At 39.3% G+C, this 16,594-nt stretch overlaps 2 protein-coding genes across 3 annotated transcripts in view; one reads left to right on the top strand and one right to left on the bottom strand.

Annotated features, from left to right (window-relative positions):
- Window positions 1–16,594, bottom strand: part of mtor (mechanistic target of rapamycin kinase) — a 168,414-nt gene that overhangs the window by 44,221 nt on the left and 107,599 nt on the right. For both annotated transcript variants that reach the window (XM_032562658.1, XM_032562647.1), the window contains exons 38-41: window positions 15,385–15,502; window positions 12,920–13,117; window positions 12,737–12,837; window positions 12,477–12,573 (exon numbers count right to left, since the gene is read on the bottom strand). In XM_032562658.1, the coding sequence (XP_032418549.1) occupies window positions 12,477–12,573; window positions 12,737–12,837; window positions 12,920–13,117; window positions 15,385–15,502 (514 nt within the window). The remainder of the gene's footprint in view (window positions 1–12,476; window positions 12,574–12,736; window positions 12,838–12,919; window positions 13,118–15,384; window positions 15,503–16,594) is intronic.
- On the top strand, window positions 7,860–8,971 carry LOC116720066 (protein NYNRIN-like). The gene has a single exon (XM_032563091.1). The coding sequence runs from the start codon at window positions 7,860–7,862 to the stop codon at window positions 8,772–8,774; it is 915 nt and encodes a 304-aa protein (XP_032418982.1). The 3' UTR covers window positions 8,775–8,971.

Here is a 16,594-nt window from a genome sequence, read left to right as displayed (position 1 = left end):
AGACTAGATGATTGATTTTACTTATTTGATTATTTCTGCTACTGAATTAAGCTGTACTGACCCTTGCAAAACTGCCTTACTAATAAAATATTTAGCATAAAGAAAATCTAAAAGATGTTGTGGACATTCAGTTAATGAGTCACCTTAAAGTTCTTTGATGGTTGTAAAATAGCTGTGATGTTTGATTCTGGAGAGGAAAAAGTTTAAAATGTTTTTAAGTTGCTGGTAGCCCAAATTTAAAACGTCATCCTTGGGACTCGCCCGAGTCACTAAAACCTACCTGGTTCAATAACAAATGCAAGTTGTAAAATAGAGAACGAGCGACCGTTAACAGGTGTGCTCTGTGAAACTAGTTGGCTGTAGGCTGCTCAGTCTGGCTAATTCACAGGGGGAAGAAGGGTGGGACACCTGGATGTAGGCCGTCAGAAAACCAGGCGAATCGTTTCTCGAAACCAGCTTAAACAGAGTTTACTTCAGTCCTGGACAGGGTAAATCCCGGCAGATTTAGGAAACTCAATTAACCCGTTAGAAGGAGAGCTGGTAGCACATCTCCCCTCTCAGAAGAGGAAGTACGAGAGTGAGACAGTAGAGACAGAAAGGAGGGGGGGGGTGTTGCGCAACAACAAGTGAGGATGACGTTTTAAATTTGGGCTACCAGCAACTTAAAAACATTTTAAACTTTTTCCTCTCCAGAATCAAACATCACAGCTATTTTACAACCATCAAAGAACTTTAAGGTGACTCATTAACTGAATGTCCACAACATCTTTTAGATTTTCTTTATGCTAAATATTTTATTAATAAGGCATTTTTGCAAGGGTCAGTACAGCTTAATTCAGTAGCAGAAATAATCAAATAAGTAAAATCAATCATCTAGTCTGTCTTTCCCTACTGCTGACACTGAAAACTAAAAAAAGGAACCTTTGAGAGAGACGGACGGAGTTTGACGTTTCGAACCCCAGACCTGGCTTGATGATGATGAAGATGTTGCAGCAGGAGGAAGATGTTGATCGGCGAAGGCAGGAATCTCTGTAGGTCTGATGAGCTTCTTCTCCGCATGGATGGTGAGGTCACACAGGACTTGGTGCTGGCAGGAAAAAAGGCACCAGTTCTTCTTCTTTGTCTTTGCCTCTGTCTTTATCTTCATCTTTGTCTTTGGGGTCTGAACCCAGCCGATGAGAGAAGTGCGATGTGAAGCCACAGGTTGTGGGCCTGACGGGTTGGTCTCCATGAGAAGGTCAGTCTTCGGCTCTGTGGCCCCGGCTCTTCTTCAGCTGCAGAGTTCTTTGTCCATCTCGATCTTGGCTCGAAGCTGCCCGGAGGATCCAACAAAAGGTTCCTCTTTTGCACCCACCTTTTATAGGGTTTATCCACCTTTTGGTGCGTTTTCATTGGCTAGTACTGTTGCTGTGCTTGTTTGTCTCGGGGTTGCTCAACCTCCTGTCCATTGCCTGCACAACCTTTTACCTAAATAAGGCGTTGATCATCTCTGCTCTCCTGTTAGTTCCCCTTTTTCCCTTAACCATTCACCTTTCACCTACTATCTACCTCCAACATATCAGTGATGTTTAATTGCAGTTACACCTTTTACACCATTTCAAGTTCAATGTCAAAATCACATTTATATCACATTTATTTTCTTTAGCTTCTCTGATTTAGCATTCATTTATAATTTTATAACCATAACTTATATCACATTTATTTTCTTCAGCTTCTCTGATTTATCATTCATTTATGATTTTATAACCATAACTTATTAATTATACTTATTATAATCCTAATGTGAGTTATTACAGATGTTTTTCTGAAAAGAAACTGTTGGATAATTTGTATTTTTAGTAATTATCAAATATTTGTTATATCATGTAGTCTTGAAGTTACATTTAAATAATGTTTAATTATATGCTTTTCTCTTTTTCTACTATTTTAAGTAATGTTTTTGTGTGTTAAATAACTTTGATTCCTTCCTGTGACTTCCTTGAGATGCCATCAGCAAAGCCAGAGATAAGCGGAGACAACTCTTCTAGCAGAGTTTATTGCCCAGCAATAAACTCTGCTCTCCTGTGTGATATACAACTTGTTTTACTGGCCGTGTCTGGTATTTCAACTGGAACAAGAAGGATTTAGATTGTAGATAATATATGTCTAAACAGTAAAAGTTATTAGCGCTGCAGCTGTGTGTTGTCCCTCCCTTTTAGAAGCTGCAAGCGCCCAATGTATTAGAGTCCCCTAAAAAGCAATAAAATAGAGGGAGCGGGAGATGTGTTTCCAGAGTAGTTTGGAGATTTGTAACTGGAAACATCTCTCTGTCTGCTCTCCTCGCGAGTATAAAAGAATCTAACTCTCTTGTCTTTCTTGTTTTGTTTAAATTGTCTCTAATAGGTATTTAGACCTGACATTATTTTGGTCCTTCGATTGCCGGTCGCCAATACACCGGAGGGATTCCGGCGGGTCTGGTCGACTCCAGTGCAAGACCGTGCGCACGGCAAGTTTCCTAGTGGAAGCTTATGAGGTCCTGTTCAAGGGCTGGCTCTCGACCTGCCTGCTGGGATCTGACGGTTGACGGTGCTCCAGCGAAAGACAACGGGGGTGAGTGGATTCTTGTTTAAAAGTGTGGCGAATGACTGAGGGTCATTGCGCGAATTAGAAAACCCTGTAAATTCTAGACTCTAACAGGTAAAAATAGGACACTGAATCCGTGAAGGGCGTCCGAAGTCCTTACGTAAAAATTTCGTGGAAAAGGCGCACGGAGCCTAGTATAAACCTGCTGTAAAATTTCGTAGATTAGGAAATGTCAAATTAAAATAATAAAATTTAATCAACAATAAAATTCTTTCAATCAGGCACTAAAATTGTAATTGGAACGGATGGCGGAGTCCGGTGAAGCAGGCGCTTAAATTCCGCAACAAAACGTGTGCTTGTGTGTGTGCTTGGAGATATAAATACCACTTGGTGTTTTATCTCATATAAAACAGTAGGGTTGTAACCAGCAAACCTGTCTTGGATGCAGAGGTAAGAACCTCCCACTCGAAAGAGTTGAAGCGGGGGTTACCACTACAGGTATTTTTAATTGCTGGCCTACTGGAAAGATCTCCAGTTATTAGGATTCCCTAGGAGTCGAAACACTGGACCAAATTTTATAAAAACGAAGATTTTTTATAAAACAAAAAAAAAAAAAAAAAATGGGGAAGAGTATCAGTAAAACTAAGCCGACAGCCAGTTTAAAATCAAATGACTGGAAATATGTTGAAGATCGGGATCCGCATAAAATAAAACATTTAGATAAATGGATAACAAACTATAACTTTGACGGCCGTCTAAATTCACAAAAACTAACAGTACTACAGGATAAAATAAAACAAAAAACAAATTCAAACCAAAAGAAAATGCGTAAAGAAGGCTATGAGGATGTAAAATTTTGGTTAGAATTAGCACAAAACAGAGAAGAGGGGGAAAAGAAATCAAAAAACCTGCTGTTTTATAGACGGGAGGATGATGAGACAGGCCCTAGAAGTGTGAAAAGGCAGGCAGCAGAGCAGCAAGCAGCAGGAGGGGGAGGGGAAGTAGCTGAAGTTAACAGATATCAAAATAACAAAGCAGAAGGGGAGAAACAAATAGTACAAAATACAAAACTATACCCCGACTTGCCCTCACCACCACAATATGAAGAGAAAGGTAGTGAGGGGCCTATCACTAGATCACAAAAAGTAAACTTTAAATGGTCTAAGAACTGGGGGGAAGCTTTAGTGCAGGGAGCTACAGCTCCCACTGAGCTTTATTGCCCTCCTCCTTGTTGCCCTTCAGAAGAGCCAAATAAACAGCCACACACAACTGGCCTTTATCCAATGATTCAAGTAGCAAATCCGAATGCAGGAGAAGATGGAGCAGCGCCCACGATTCTAGTATATAGAACGTGGACCCTGGAGGATATAAAAAAGGCGCTAGAAGGGATCACACCTCTTAAAGAGGATGTGAACCGCTTTGTTGAAGACATGAATAACATACGTGAATCTTATCATTTAAATGGAAATGAGGTTCAACAGGCCTGGATGACTGCTCTAGGCAGTGACTGGCATCATGTTCGAGGAGACTGGACCCCATTGTTAGCAGGGAACCCTCCTCAAGTTCTTGCACACAATAGTAATGAATTAACAAACAGAGTTAATGCTTTAGCAGCAAGGACAGTTCAAAGATATCAACGTAGAGCAAACTACACTGAGATAAGCAGAGTCAAACAGAAGGAGGAAGAATCGTTTGATGAATATAGCCTGAGAATGACAAAAGTATTTAAAACACACAGTGGGTTAGTGGAAAATAATGATGACAATGGTCCATATAAGCAACAGCTAAAAAATGCATTACATGCAGGGTCAAAAGATGCGATTAGAGCGTGGGTAGCTAAACATTACATAGGATTGGGCACTGGTACTTTAGACGAATACATTAACCATGCTATACACGCAGAAAAGGTCTCAAAAGAAAAGAAAAAGGTTTCAGGAGCCTTTTTCCAAGATGAGGAGCAAATATTTTACCAAGACAGGAGAGGCAGAGGAAGCTTTAGGGGTAGAAGTCAAAACCCCAGAGGACAGAGAGGGAGAATGGGAAGAGCAAACTACAGACAAAATAATTACAGACAAAATAATTTCAAACAAAATGATTTAGGATGTTGGTGTTGTGGGAAGGACGGACACATAGCCAGACATTGCCCAGAAAAATACATAGATCAGTCAGCATGACTAGAATCAGAAAGTTTAGAGAGTGAAGAAGTCCAATTAAATCTACAGGATTTATTATCTATGGATAGTGTAAGACCAGAAATAACTCTTTTCATAAATGGTAAACCTGTAGTTTTCCTTTGTGACACTGGTGCATGTAGAACAACATGCAGAGAAAACATTACTGGGGTAAAGATTAGTGGGGAAACTGTTGTCGTGAGGTCAGCTGGGGGAAAATTAACGCAAGTCAATGAATCAGAGCCAGTCTGGCTTAGAGATCCACAGGGACAAGCTTGCCAGTTGTCCATTTTGATGCTCCCAGAATGCCCAGTAAACTTATTAGGCAGAGATGGCCTTATACAGCTAGGTTTAGCTTTGATTCCAACCACTGATGGGCACATAGCAGTTAAAAGGCAGTCAGAAATGAAAAAGGGAGATTTCTTTGTTGTTAAGGGCAATGGAAATCCACACTATTGTTATACACTAGAAGTGCCCTGTAGACCCCCACATAACTTTGCTCAGGCACTCCTGACAGAGGGAGATAAAGCCATCTCTGCCCTACAGGATCAAATGCCTCCTGACAATTTACACATAACTCTTTGGTTCAGGAATGCGGCTGGGCCTGACAAGATTTATGAAGACAGGCTCAACAAGGTCACTCCAGCTAAAATCACAGTGACCTATCTGTATACAGATACAAAACACACAGCCGTTGCAGCTGTTGCTCTTCCTGATGATTTAAAATCTTTAGACAGAATGCAGACCTCCCCGCATGTCTCTCTGTTTAAACAAAGAAATGAGCAGTGGAATCAATTAGGTAATCTTGTTGAGGAAGGAGAAGCAGCTACCGATTGGGTAACTACTTCCTCAAACATAGAAACTAGTGCTTCCACTGGGTTAACTAGAAAAGCATTGTTCTGGACAACATGGGTGCAAAAGGGACAACATTTGTACTCCAAACAAAACTGACAAATGTTTCTTACAGAAGAAGAGGAAGTCCTTTTAAAGGACGTCCCTGATAAATTATGGTCAAAGGGGCCCACAGATGTGGGTCTTGTCAAGGAAGCCTTGCCAGTACAAATTAGACCCAAAACAGAGTTTAGACCAAAAGTTAAGCAATATCCTTTAAAAACAGATGCACAGGAGGGAATAAAGCCAGTAATTAAAGACCTGATTGAGGCAGGAGTCATAGTGCAGTGTGAAAATTCTCCATGTAACACTCCTATTTTTCCTGTTAAAAAACAACCACCTTCTGTTGGATGGCGCATGGTTCAAGATTTACAAGCAGTAAACAATGCCGTCATTCAAAGGGCGCCGTGTGTACCTGATCCATATACATTGTTAAACTCTCTTAGATCAGATGCAAAAATATTTACTGTTGTAGATATCAGTAATGCCTTCTTCTCAGTACCAGTTGATAAGGAGAGTCAATTTTGGTTTGCATTTACTTTTGAAGGGAACAGGTACACATACACCAGACTGCCCCAGGGCTACTGTGAAAGCCCTACAATTTATTCTCAAGTGATGAGTGCCAGTATGTCAACATTTCAACCTCCAGGAGGGAGCCAAGTCTTGTTGTATGTAGATGATGTTTTATTAGCATCTCCAAACATGGAAATCTGTAAACAAGACACATTAGCACTTCTAAAACATCTAGCTGAGGAAGGTCATAAGGTCAATAAAAATAAACTCCAACTGTGTAAAGAACAAGTAAAATATTTGGGTCATAATTTAAGTGCAGGAGGGCGGACCATAATGGAGGATAGAAAAATAACGATTCTCCAAGCACCTAAACCACAAACAAAAAAACAGATGATGTCTTTTCTAGGATTAACTAACTATTGTCGAAACTGGGTGCCTAACTATGCAGAAATTGTGGCCCCTTTAAGCAAACTAATGTATGAAAAAGACCTGAAAATGTCTTCCTCTTTGGAATGGACAGAGGCAGCAGAGACAGCACTAAGTGAAATAAAGCAGGCCCTAGTGTCAAGTGCTGCGCTCGCCTTACCAGACTATAAAAAACATTTTTTCCAGATGGTGGATTGCAAAGGTCAGTATATGACCTCGGTGCTAGTTCAGCAACATGGTGATAAAATGAGACCAATAGCATATTTTTCTTCCAAACTTGATAGTGTGGCGTGCGCCCAGCCTCCCTGTGTGAGAGCAGTGATTGCTGCTTCTATGGCAGTAGAAGTTAGTGCTCCTATTGTACTGTTTCATCCGTTAACATTAAAAGTACCACATGCAGTTTCAGCACTATTATTGCAAACAAATATGATTTTTTTATCGCCTGCGAGGCATCTCTCTTGTATGAGTACATTATTATCACAACCTAATCTAACTATTGAAAGATGCACAATTTTAAATCCTGCAACTTTGTTACCTCTTCCAGATGATGGTACAAAGCATGATTGTCAGGAAATGGCAGAACAAAATGCAAAGAGTAGAAATGATTTAAAAGATCTACCATTAGATCACGGTGAAATACTTTTTGTTGATGGTTCCTCAAAGAAAAATGTACAAGGGACAACTCAAACTGGTTATGCAGTAGTGACTGAAAAACTAGTGTTAAAAGCTGAAAAACTTCCCTCGCATTATTCAGCTCAGGCTGCAGAATTGATAGCGCTAACCACCGCTTGTAAACTAATGAAAGATAAGGAAGTGACGGTTTACACCGATAGTCAATATGCGTTTGCAACAGTACACACGTTTGCACAATACTGGAAAAATAGGGGTATGATAACTTCTACAGGAAAACCAGTAACTCATGCAGACTTATTAAAAGATTTGCTACAAGCTGTGCAGCTACCAAAACAACTAGCAATCTGTAAATGTGCTGCACACACCACAGGGAAAGATAAAGTGTCTCTAGGGAACGCCTTCGCTGATGAGATGGCAAAAAAAGCAGCGGAGGGGCATATAAAGGTCTTACATATGGAAGAAAAATCAAACATATGACAAAAGATCCTAAAAGACATGCAACATTTAAGTCCTGACAAAGAAAAAGATCTTTGGATTAAAAATGGAGCGAAAATAGAAGATCAAATCTATAAGTGACCTGCAAATAAGCCTATCTTGCCAAAAAACTTGTATAGGTGGGCTGCAATATTGAGCCATGGCGTTTCGCATGTCTCAACTGGAGGGATGATTGGGCAGGTGCATCAATATTACAAAACTTATGGATTTATTTCTTTTTCAAAAACTTTTTGTAGAGCTTGTTTAATTTGTGCTAAACACAACTCTCAGGGAAATTTAAGACCGCGCAGAGGACGATTTCCTAATCCGCAATATCCATTTCAAACAATACATATGGATTTCATAGAATTAAATAAAAGTGAAGGGAAAAAGTACTGTTTAGTAATAATTGATGCTTTCTCTAAATGGATTGAACTCTTTCCCACGAAAAATCCAGATGCTTTAACAGTAGCAAAAGCACTTTGTAAAGATATCATTCCTAGATATGGGATTCCTGAAAAAATATATAGTGATAATGGAACTCATTTTGTAAATCAAATCATAAAAAAAATAGGAACCATGTTTCACATGGATTTAAAGAATCACTGTGCTTATCACCCTCAGAGTGCTGGATTGATCGAAAGGATGAATTCGACAATTAAAACTAGACTAAAAAAGTGCATTGAAGAAACTGGTAGGCCCTGGACGCAGTGTTTAGATTTGGTAAAATTATACATTAACATTACAAGCACATCAGGGCTTACACCGTTTGAAACTCTATTTGGAAGACCGTATAGACTGCCACAGTTTAAAAATCAATGGGAAATAGACGATGAAGCTAATTTAGCTGATTATATGAGAGCCATGTTAGAAAAACAAAAAGAAAAACAAACTGAAGATCACTCTTCTGTGTCTCAGCAGGAAAATCTCTTAGTGGAACCAGGAGATTGGGTGCTCATAAAAAGCATTAAGAAGAAGCACTGGTACTCTCCAAAGTGGGAAGGGCCGTACCAAGTTTTGTTGACAACGCCTACAGCTGTGAAAATAGCAGAGAGATCAACTTGGGTACATTTAGTACATTGCAAAAAGGTCATTTCATTTTAAAAAGTAGCTAAAAGAAGACAAGCTTGAGACGCTCACTGACCTGCAGCGGAAAAGCCCAGGTAAACAGGGGGCTAAACTGAATAGAGGTTTGGTCGTTTGAAACTGGTGAAGATTGTCCACAACCCTGCAGTGTTTTTAGGAGCTGAACAAGTTTGCAATCTTAGCAAAATGACAAATAAATGTATTGTTTTTGTTTTTATTGTTTTTGGTTTTTTGTTGTGTTTACATGTGGAGAAACTTTATGCAAGAAAGAATTCTTGTAGCACTACTTATGGAATGCGAGTAGGGATTCAAGTGTGTATTCCACCTCGTTCTAATACTATTGTTTCAGTCTCCTGGGCAGGTTTAACATCAGCAAAAAAGAACAAAGGGATAAATTACAGGGACAACACTTGGTATATGACAAATGATATCTCTAATACCGGTTGGAAAACTTTAGTAGCTGACGAGGGTAATAGATGGACAAAGACTTGGGGTACTACAACTTATGCACAATATCACAAAAAACTACTGACTATTTCACGCACAGATGAAGGAGTACAGATAGTTATAAACACGATTAAACATCCTTTAATTCCTCCTAGTTTTAAAGAAAAAGCAGATACAACATGTTGGGGATTTTATTTATGGGCTCACACATCAGGGGCTGATCCAAAATTTTTAATAATCTTTTGTGAAGAATCTAAGGAAGAAGGGGGAAGTGATACTTCTCCATGGACAATAGGGGTAAAAGTGAAAGAGGTAAAAACTGTTGATGACTGGTTCAGGGTTGCCACAGGTGTGTCAGGTAATAATAATAACTGGTTGTTAATGGTAGAACAAGCTGCAAAAATGACTAAAAAAGATTGTGTAGTCTGCATGGAACCACGGCCTCTACTTCGTGTGACTCCAGCGATAATCACAAAACAATGTTTGTTAGAAGTAATGACTAAAACAAATCTAAAAGGCACCTGTGTGATTTATGATGCAATATTTCCCCTCGCTGCAGCAGATGAAAAGAAACCTTTATTTTCTAAGAAAATAGCTCCAGCTAACTTCACATGTGTAAATATAACGGGAACTGGGAAAAGAATAGGGAATCTTACTAAAACTATGTGTACCACTGTAATTACTGTAAACGATGACTTTAACCCTATTTCTCGTGCAGATGTCTGGTGGTGGTGCGGTGATGACAGACTCTTTGATAGATTACCTCGAAAAGTAACAGGGTTTTGTGCATTAATTTCTCTGTTATTACCTGTATCTGTATATCCTACATCTGTTGAAGATTTAATGCTCTCTTTGTCTAGTGTTTTATTTCAGAAGAGGCAACACTTACAGAAACGTGAAGTGACATGGAAAAATACAGATATTGATCCGACATACATCGATGCCATCGGAGTCCCTCGTGGAGTGCCTGATGAATATAAATTAGTTGATCAGGTCGGGGCTGGTTTTGAATCTACAATTTGTTGGTGGTGCACGATTAACAAAAACGTAGACAGAATAAATTACATCCATTACAATGTGCAAAGACTGGGAAATTGGACACAGGCTGGTTTCGAGGCAGTGCATGAACAGCTGGCTGCTACTTCACTGATGGCTTTCCAGAACCGTATAGCTCTTGACATGTTGCTGGCTGAGAAAGGAGGGGTGTGCATGATTTTTGGAGAAAAATGTTGCACATTTTTACCAAACAATACAGCAGCTGATGGAAGCTTAACGAAGGCCATTACAGGGCTTCGAACTCTTAATGGCAAAATGAAGGAACACTCTGGAGTGGATACTTCCATGTGGGATGCATGGATGGATGCCTTTGGGAAGTATAGAAACCTTGTGTCCTCTGTCTTAGTATCAATTGCAGTATTTGCTGCAATTTTGACTTTGTGTGGATGTTGTTTTGTTCCGTGCCTGCGTTCTTTGTTTAACCGTCTCATTACCACAGCGATTTCACCCATGGAGGACCAGATGGCACAGATGTATCCTTTATTAGAGAAAAAATCTGATGTTGACAAAGAATACTCTGATGATGACTCTTCTGACAGGTATCCAGATCCTGATTTCTGGACTGGGTATAACCCCTGAGTGTAAAAATGTTTGCTTTCCAAAAAATGAACTCCCAGCTGAAAATCATTTGAAGTGGCTGTTCTTGGAGGGATAAGAGATGTGGAACAAATTTTTTGATAAACAGGCGGGAACTGTTGGATAATTTGTATTTTTAGTAATTATCAAATATTTGTTATATCATGTAGTCTTGAAGTTACATTTAAATAATGTTTAATTATATGCTTTTCTCTTTTTCTACTATTTTAAGTAATGTTTTTGTGTGTTAAATAACTTTGATTCCTTCCTGTGACTTCCTTGAGATGCCATCAGCAAAGCCAGAGATAAGCGGAGACAACTCTTCTAGCAGAGTTTATTGCCCAGCAATAAACTCTGCTCTCCTGTGTGATATACAACTTGTTTTACTGGCCGTGTCTGGTATTTCAACTGGAACAAGAAGGATTTAGATTGTAGATAATATATGTCTAAACAGTAAAAGTTATTAGCGCTGCAGCTGTGTGTTGTCCCTCCCTTTTAGAAGCTGCAAGCGCCCAATGTATTAGAGTCCCCTAAAAAGCAATAAAATAGAGGGAGCGGGAGATGTGTTTCCAGAGTAGTTTGGAGATTTGTAACTGGAAACATCTCTCTGTCTGCTCTCCTCGCGAGTATAAAAGAATCTAACTCTCTTGTCTTTCTTGTTTTGTTTAAATTGTCTCTAATAGGTATTTAGACCTGACAGAAACCAAGAATAATCCATGATTCTAATTATTTAATACTAAAATTACAGTTACTTGTTTTTCTTGTAAGTGTTCCCACAAATGTTCGTGTAAATATTATTACAAGTAAACCAATATTAATATAAGTATTTTACTTTGAATCTTATCAAATTACCAAAATGTTTAGATTTAATTCTTTAAAACTTTCATGCTTTAAAATAAGGAATAGTCTCAGCTATTTTTATAAATCTGCAGGCTGGAAACTAACTTCCTCTTTTTCCAGGAAACCTGCTTTTCCTGTTTCATGACTCTCTGACTGACTATGATTTCTTATGATTAGATAGAAAAAAGTAGAATTAAAGCAAAGTTTGCATGAGACAAAAACAACACACACAACCAGATTTATTTTATTGACACCTAAGTCTACTGTTGGGCCTAGATGTCACTTGAGTGATTCATTTTAAAGATAACTTTATTTATTATTACTGTTAAACTAAAATCTCCAGCATGGGGAAGTGGGATGAGCTCGGATTTTCTTGACAATACTTTTTAAAAAACTATTTGTCAACTATTTTCATTTTTATTGATAGAAATAGAAACATCAAATTTTCTTGATTACAAGGCTTACTACTTTAAAAGGATGTCTATGATCATTTTTTTAGGCCAAACATTGCTACATTGCTCCCTTCTTTGTTTATTCTGATTATTTTTTCAATGGAAAATAATGTACATGTTGAAAAAGAGAAAAACATGAGATGGAGACAACATGGGAACATTTACTGATCTTCTGCCAATTTTCTCTTTTGGATTGAAAAAGAGAAAACCCTACCCTAACCCTAACCCTTAAAGCAAAATAGGGCTGACCCTATTTTGCTTTAAGAGTGTTAGTTGTGTCTTTGTTTCCACCAATGGGCAGAAGAATAAAAAATAAAGCAAAAAAAGACTAAATAGTTGTGCACATTACCTGTAACCAGGTGTCTATTTGTATGGTCTTGATTCCCTCCACCAAAGCTTCGTTCACCTCAGGCCAGTGGCCGTAATCAAACCACAACGTCAAAACCCTGAAAGTTAAAACACGCAGTGAGCTCACCTCCTCTCAGAGCAAAGAGTGATATCAGCCACTAGAGGGCCACACTTCATTAACATGGGGAAATCAGCCAGGCCTTCACATAAACAGTAAAGTTTGACCGCTTGCCTTGTTTGCATTCTAGTTATTTCTCTCACCTGAGTGTGTCTTGCAGGTTATTTCCTCTGGACAGGGAAATGGAGCGGAAGAATCCCTGAACAGCAGGGACTGTGTAGAGCAGTAAAGTCTTTGAGAGGTCCTATCAAAGGTCAGAAAACAAGGCAACGTTTTCAAACGGACCGAACCAGAAGCTTTCACAGAAGCAGAAGGTGGGCTCTCACCTCGTTGACCTTCTTCTGGCCCGGTGAGGGCATGGGACTGTGGTCGGCGCTGTCCACCTCACTGTCGCTGTTGCTTGCCTCGCTGGCGGCGCTCGCCCCGCTGGCGTGTCGACGCTTCTTCTTCTCATCGCGGCCCTGGTTCTGGTGCTTGTAGTGCAGCACTGCCTCAAAGTTCATGACGGCCCACGCATGCCAGGCCTGCAGAGAAATGGTGGGAAATGATTTCCACGTTTATTTGTGACATCATTTCCAGTTTGGATTGGACAGACTTCTTCCTAAAGAACAGCAATGTATGATCCAGAGCAGTGAGTTCGATACAGGAAGCTCAGCACCCATCTACATTAATTTTAGGAACCAGCTGCTCAAGATAAATGAGGAGAAAGTATGGGATGGACAAACACACACACATCCACACACACGTTCACATGGCTATCTTTTTGGGGACTTTCCATTGACTTCCATCCATTTCTACAGCCTAAACCTTACCCCTATCCTAACCCTAACTCAGGGGTCGGCAACCCGCGGCTCTTTAGCGCTGCCCTAGTGGCTCTCTGGAGCTTTTTCAAAAATGTTTGAAAATTGAAAAAGATGGGGGTGGGAAATATATTTTTTGTTTTAATATGGTTTCTGTAGGAGGACAAACATGACAATCATTCTTAACGTTTTCCAATGCTGTAAAAATGTGTAGAATAAATATTAAATTTCAACATTTCCGTCAACAAAGATTTGCATCATAGCCTGTGACACACGTTTCTTTCAGCTGCGCGGGGTGCGAGGCAGGTGGCTGTTGTGAACAAACCGACGGGTTTGTGGTGGACCATGGATAGCAAAGGGGAAAAGAGGAAAATAGCTGAGGAGAGATTCTACAATTCATCGACCGAATCATTTGCATTCATTGCCAATGCGGAAGGATTATCTGAATGTTTGCTCTGTAGTGAGAAGTTGTCAAATAACAAAAAGAGTACCGTACTTTCCGGACTATAGAGCGTACCTTACTACACGCTGCACCTACAAATTTTTTTTGAAAAAAAAAATAAAATAAAAATGAAAACTGGAAACGTACATATGTAAGTCGCACCGGGCTATAAGCCGCATGGTTCAAAGCGGCTTATAGTCCAAAAAATACGGTAATGTGGGAAGACATTTCCAGGGAAGACATGCTGCATTAAATGCCGCGTCGAGATTAAAGTTGCATCTTACATGCCCAATGTTGAGAAACTGTCCAGTGATGTCCGTAAGCAGAAGTCACATTAAACATGTAGAACACAATCCTGCCGATATTATTATGTTTAACATCCTCAGATCCGAAGATGGCTGCGTTGGTTGTGTGTCAAAAGAGAAGAAGATGCTTCTATGTTTTACCATTGCACTGACTTGCTTGGCATTCTGCTGCACAGAAATCAAACTTAAACTGTATTAATTTAATTTTATATATTTTATCTTTTCAAAAGGCTGTTGTTTTATTTTATAACTGCAGGCTGCGTTTTATTGGACTCCGTTTGTTGCCCAGATAAGGAGCATGTTAAGCACATTCCGTTTTGTTGTTTTGTCAATCACACACTGAACGTGATTATTTACAAGAAGCGATCGTTGTTATGCAAACTGTATTTGGGAGCAGATTTTTTGAGTTCCAAAAGGAAAAATATCTTTCCCCATCAAATCTTTATAATAAAAATGACATCAAAAATCTGATTTCTTTATTGCATTTATTTAATTTTATCAATGCAACAAAACATAATACATTCATATTGTAACGGGAGGTAAACTTAAAGCACCATCATACAACAGAATAGTCACGTGGTGCGTCATTCCTTCCAGGATGCACAGCAGGGAAAATAAACATGTAATCATGAATGCTCATGAATGTACGCAGTTAGTCCTTTTGATAATAGGCTAATACAGCTAATATGAACACTTAAAGCCTGTGATGCTTTCATTATAAGCCTTACATAAGGCTTTCAATTTTTTGCAGCTCCAGACAGACTTGTTTTTTGTTTTTGTTTTTTTGGTCCAATATGGCTCTTTCAACATTTTGGGTTGCTGACTCCTGCCCTAACTCTATCCATTACATACCTAACCCTAACCAAAACTCAATTCACACCTAAGTCCTAAATCTAACCCCTGACTCAAAAACAGCGTTTCCCCTTCCATTCCTACAGGGAGCAGTGGGTCCCCACAATGTCGTATGTGTCAGGAAAATGGTCCATACAAGGTATTACAAACAAACGCGCACACACACAGTGGAGGAAATTCTGACAGCTGTGTCGTTAGCTAATGCCTTAAAAACAAACAGATGACAAAATACTTCCATTTAACAAGGAATATAAATGAGACATGAAAACCAAAAGCTCTAAAAAAAAAAGCGGCAACATGGGGTGTCTAATGTTCACCGACAGAAATTTCCTCTCTGACACAACTCGGATTTTATTGTCACCAGGCAGGAAGGGTGGGGGGCGGACACTGACCTTGTACCAGTTGCGGTCATGCTCTGTTGAACTGCTGTAATATTGAAGGACTTTAGGGATGGTGCTCTCATTGATGCCCTGCAGGCTGAGCTGCCACTCCCCCAGCTTTAAGAAGCACCTACATGGTGGAAACACACACACACACACACACACACAGCTTATAGTAGTTTAAATCTTCATTCACACATAGTCTCCATTATAACACTGTATAAACTAAAACTGTTAACACAGATATTTTCAAACATTTAACTGAAAAAAAACATTTTGTAGGTTGTAAAAGTTACTAAAGTCAAACGTTAAAGTCATCATTGTTTGCTTTGTTTGAGTTCAGAGCAAATTTCGCCTGACAGGTGCCAGTCTGTTCATGTTAATACATCTAACCACAGTCAGATAAGGAGTACCACAAGGTTCAGTTCTTTCACTGTATAAATCCTTCCACATAAATTCACATTGCATGTTGGTGAACCCTTGCTTTCTTCATTGACAATACATGAGGAATCCAGTCAGTTAACTAGACAATAAATATGCCATAAAGACAGGTGGGAGTCTGTTTGTTTCTCTCTTGGAGAAAACCATTAACCAAGGAATCACTGCAGTACAAAGTTTGTTTCTTTTCCAAAAATGTTACACTTGCTAATGTTAACTCCTACAGAACAACTGGCTTAAACATATCGCAATTTACCAGAGAAAAGTTACACTTTTTAATGACTGAAAACTTGGAAATGTTGCACCAACTCATCAAAAAAAAAATTTTATTGGTTCTGTCGCTTATGTGTTGAGCTATGAAACTTCACTGAGGAGAACAGGCCTCTATTAAGCATAAACAGATGCTAAGAGGCAGAAGTCCAACTAGTTGTGCCTGGTGGGGCTGAGTTGTGTAATTTACACACCTAGACTAATGCGAGCAAATGGCAAACACAGATTTTTCGTGGATACATTTATCAATAATGTGAATACTGTTTGGAAGGGTCCACTAATAAATTTCCCCATTGCCATTACATAATTTCTTTGCTTTCCCATGTGTTAGCAAAGGATTTATGCCAAAACTGCTTCCAAAATCTGTTAGCATGCAGGGGTTTTACAGAACATATAAAAAAAAAAGCAGATAGCAGAACTACTGAGTCAGAGTGAAGTGTTGTGCGAGATGATGTGAACATGAGAAATCCAGGTGTGCTCCATACCAGCAGCTGACCTGCATTCATTAAAGTGT

The sequence above is a fragment of the Xiphophorus hellerii genome, chromosome 1, assembly GCF_003331165.1.
Source record: "Xiphophorus hellerii strain 12219 chromosome 1, Xiphophorus_hellerii-4.1, whole genome shotgun sequence".
Taxonomy (NCBI): domain Eukaryota; kingdom Metazoa; phylum Chordata; class Actinopteri; order Cyprinodontiformes; family Poeciliidae; genus Xiphophorus; species Xiphophorus hellerii.
The sequence above is the reverse complement of the archived record's forward strand: the minus strand, read 5'-3'. Positions and strand labels throughout refer to the sequence as shown.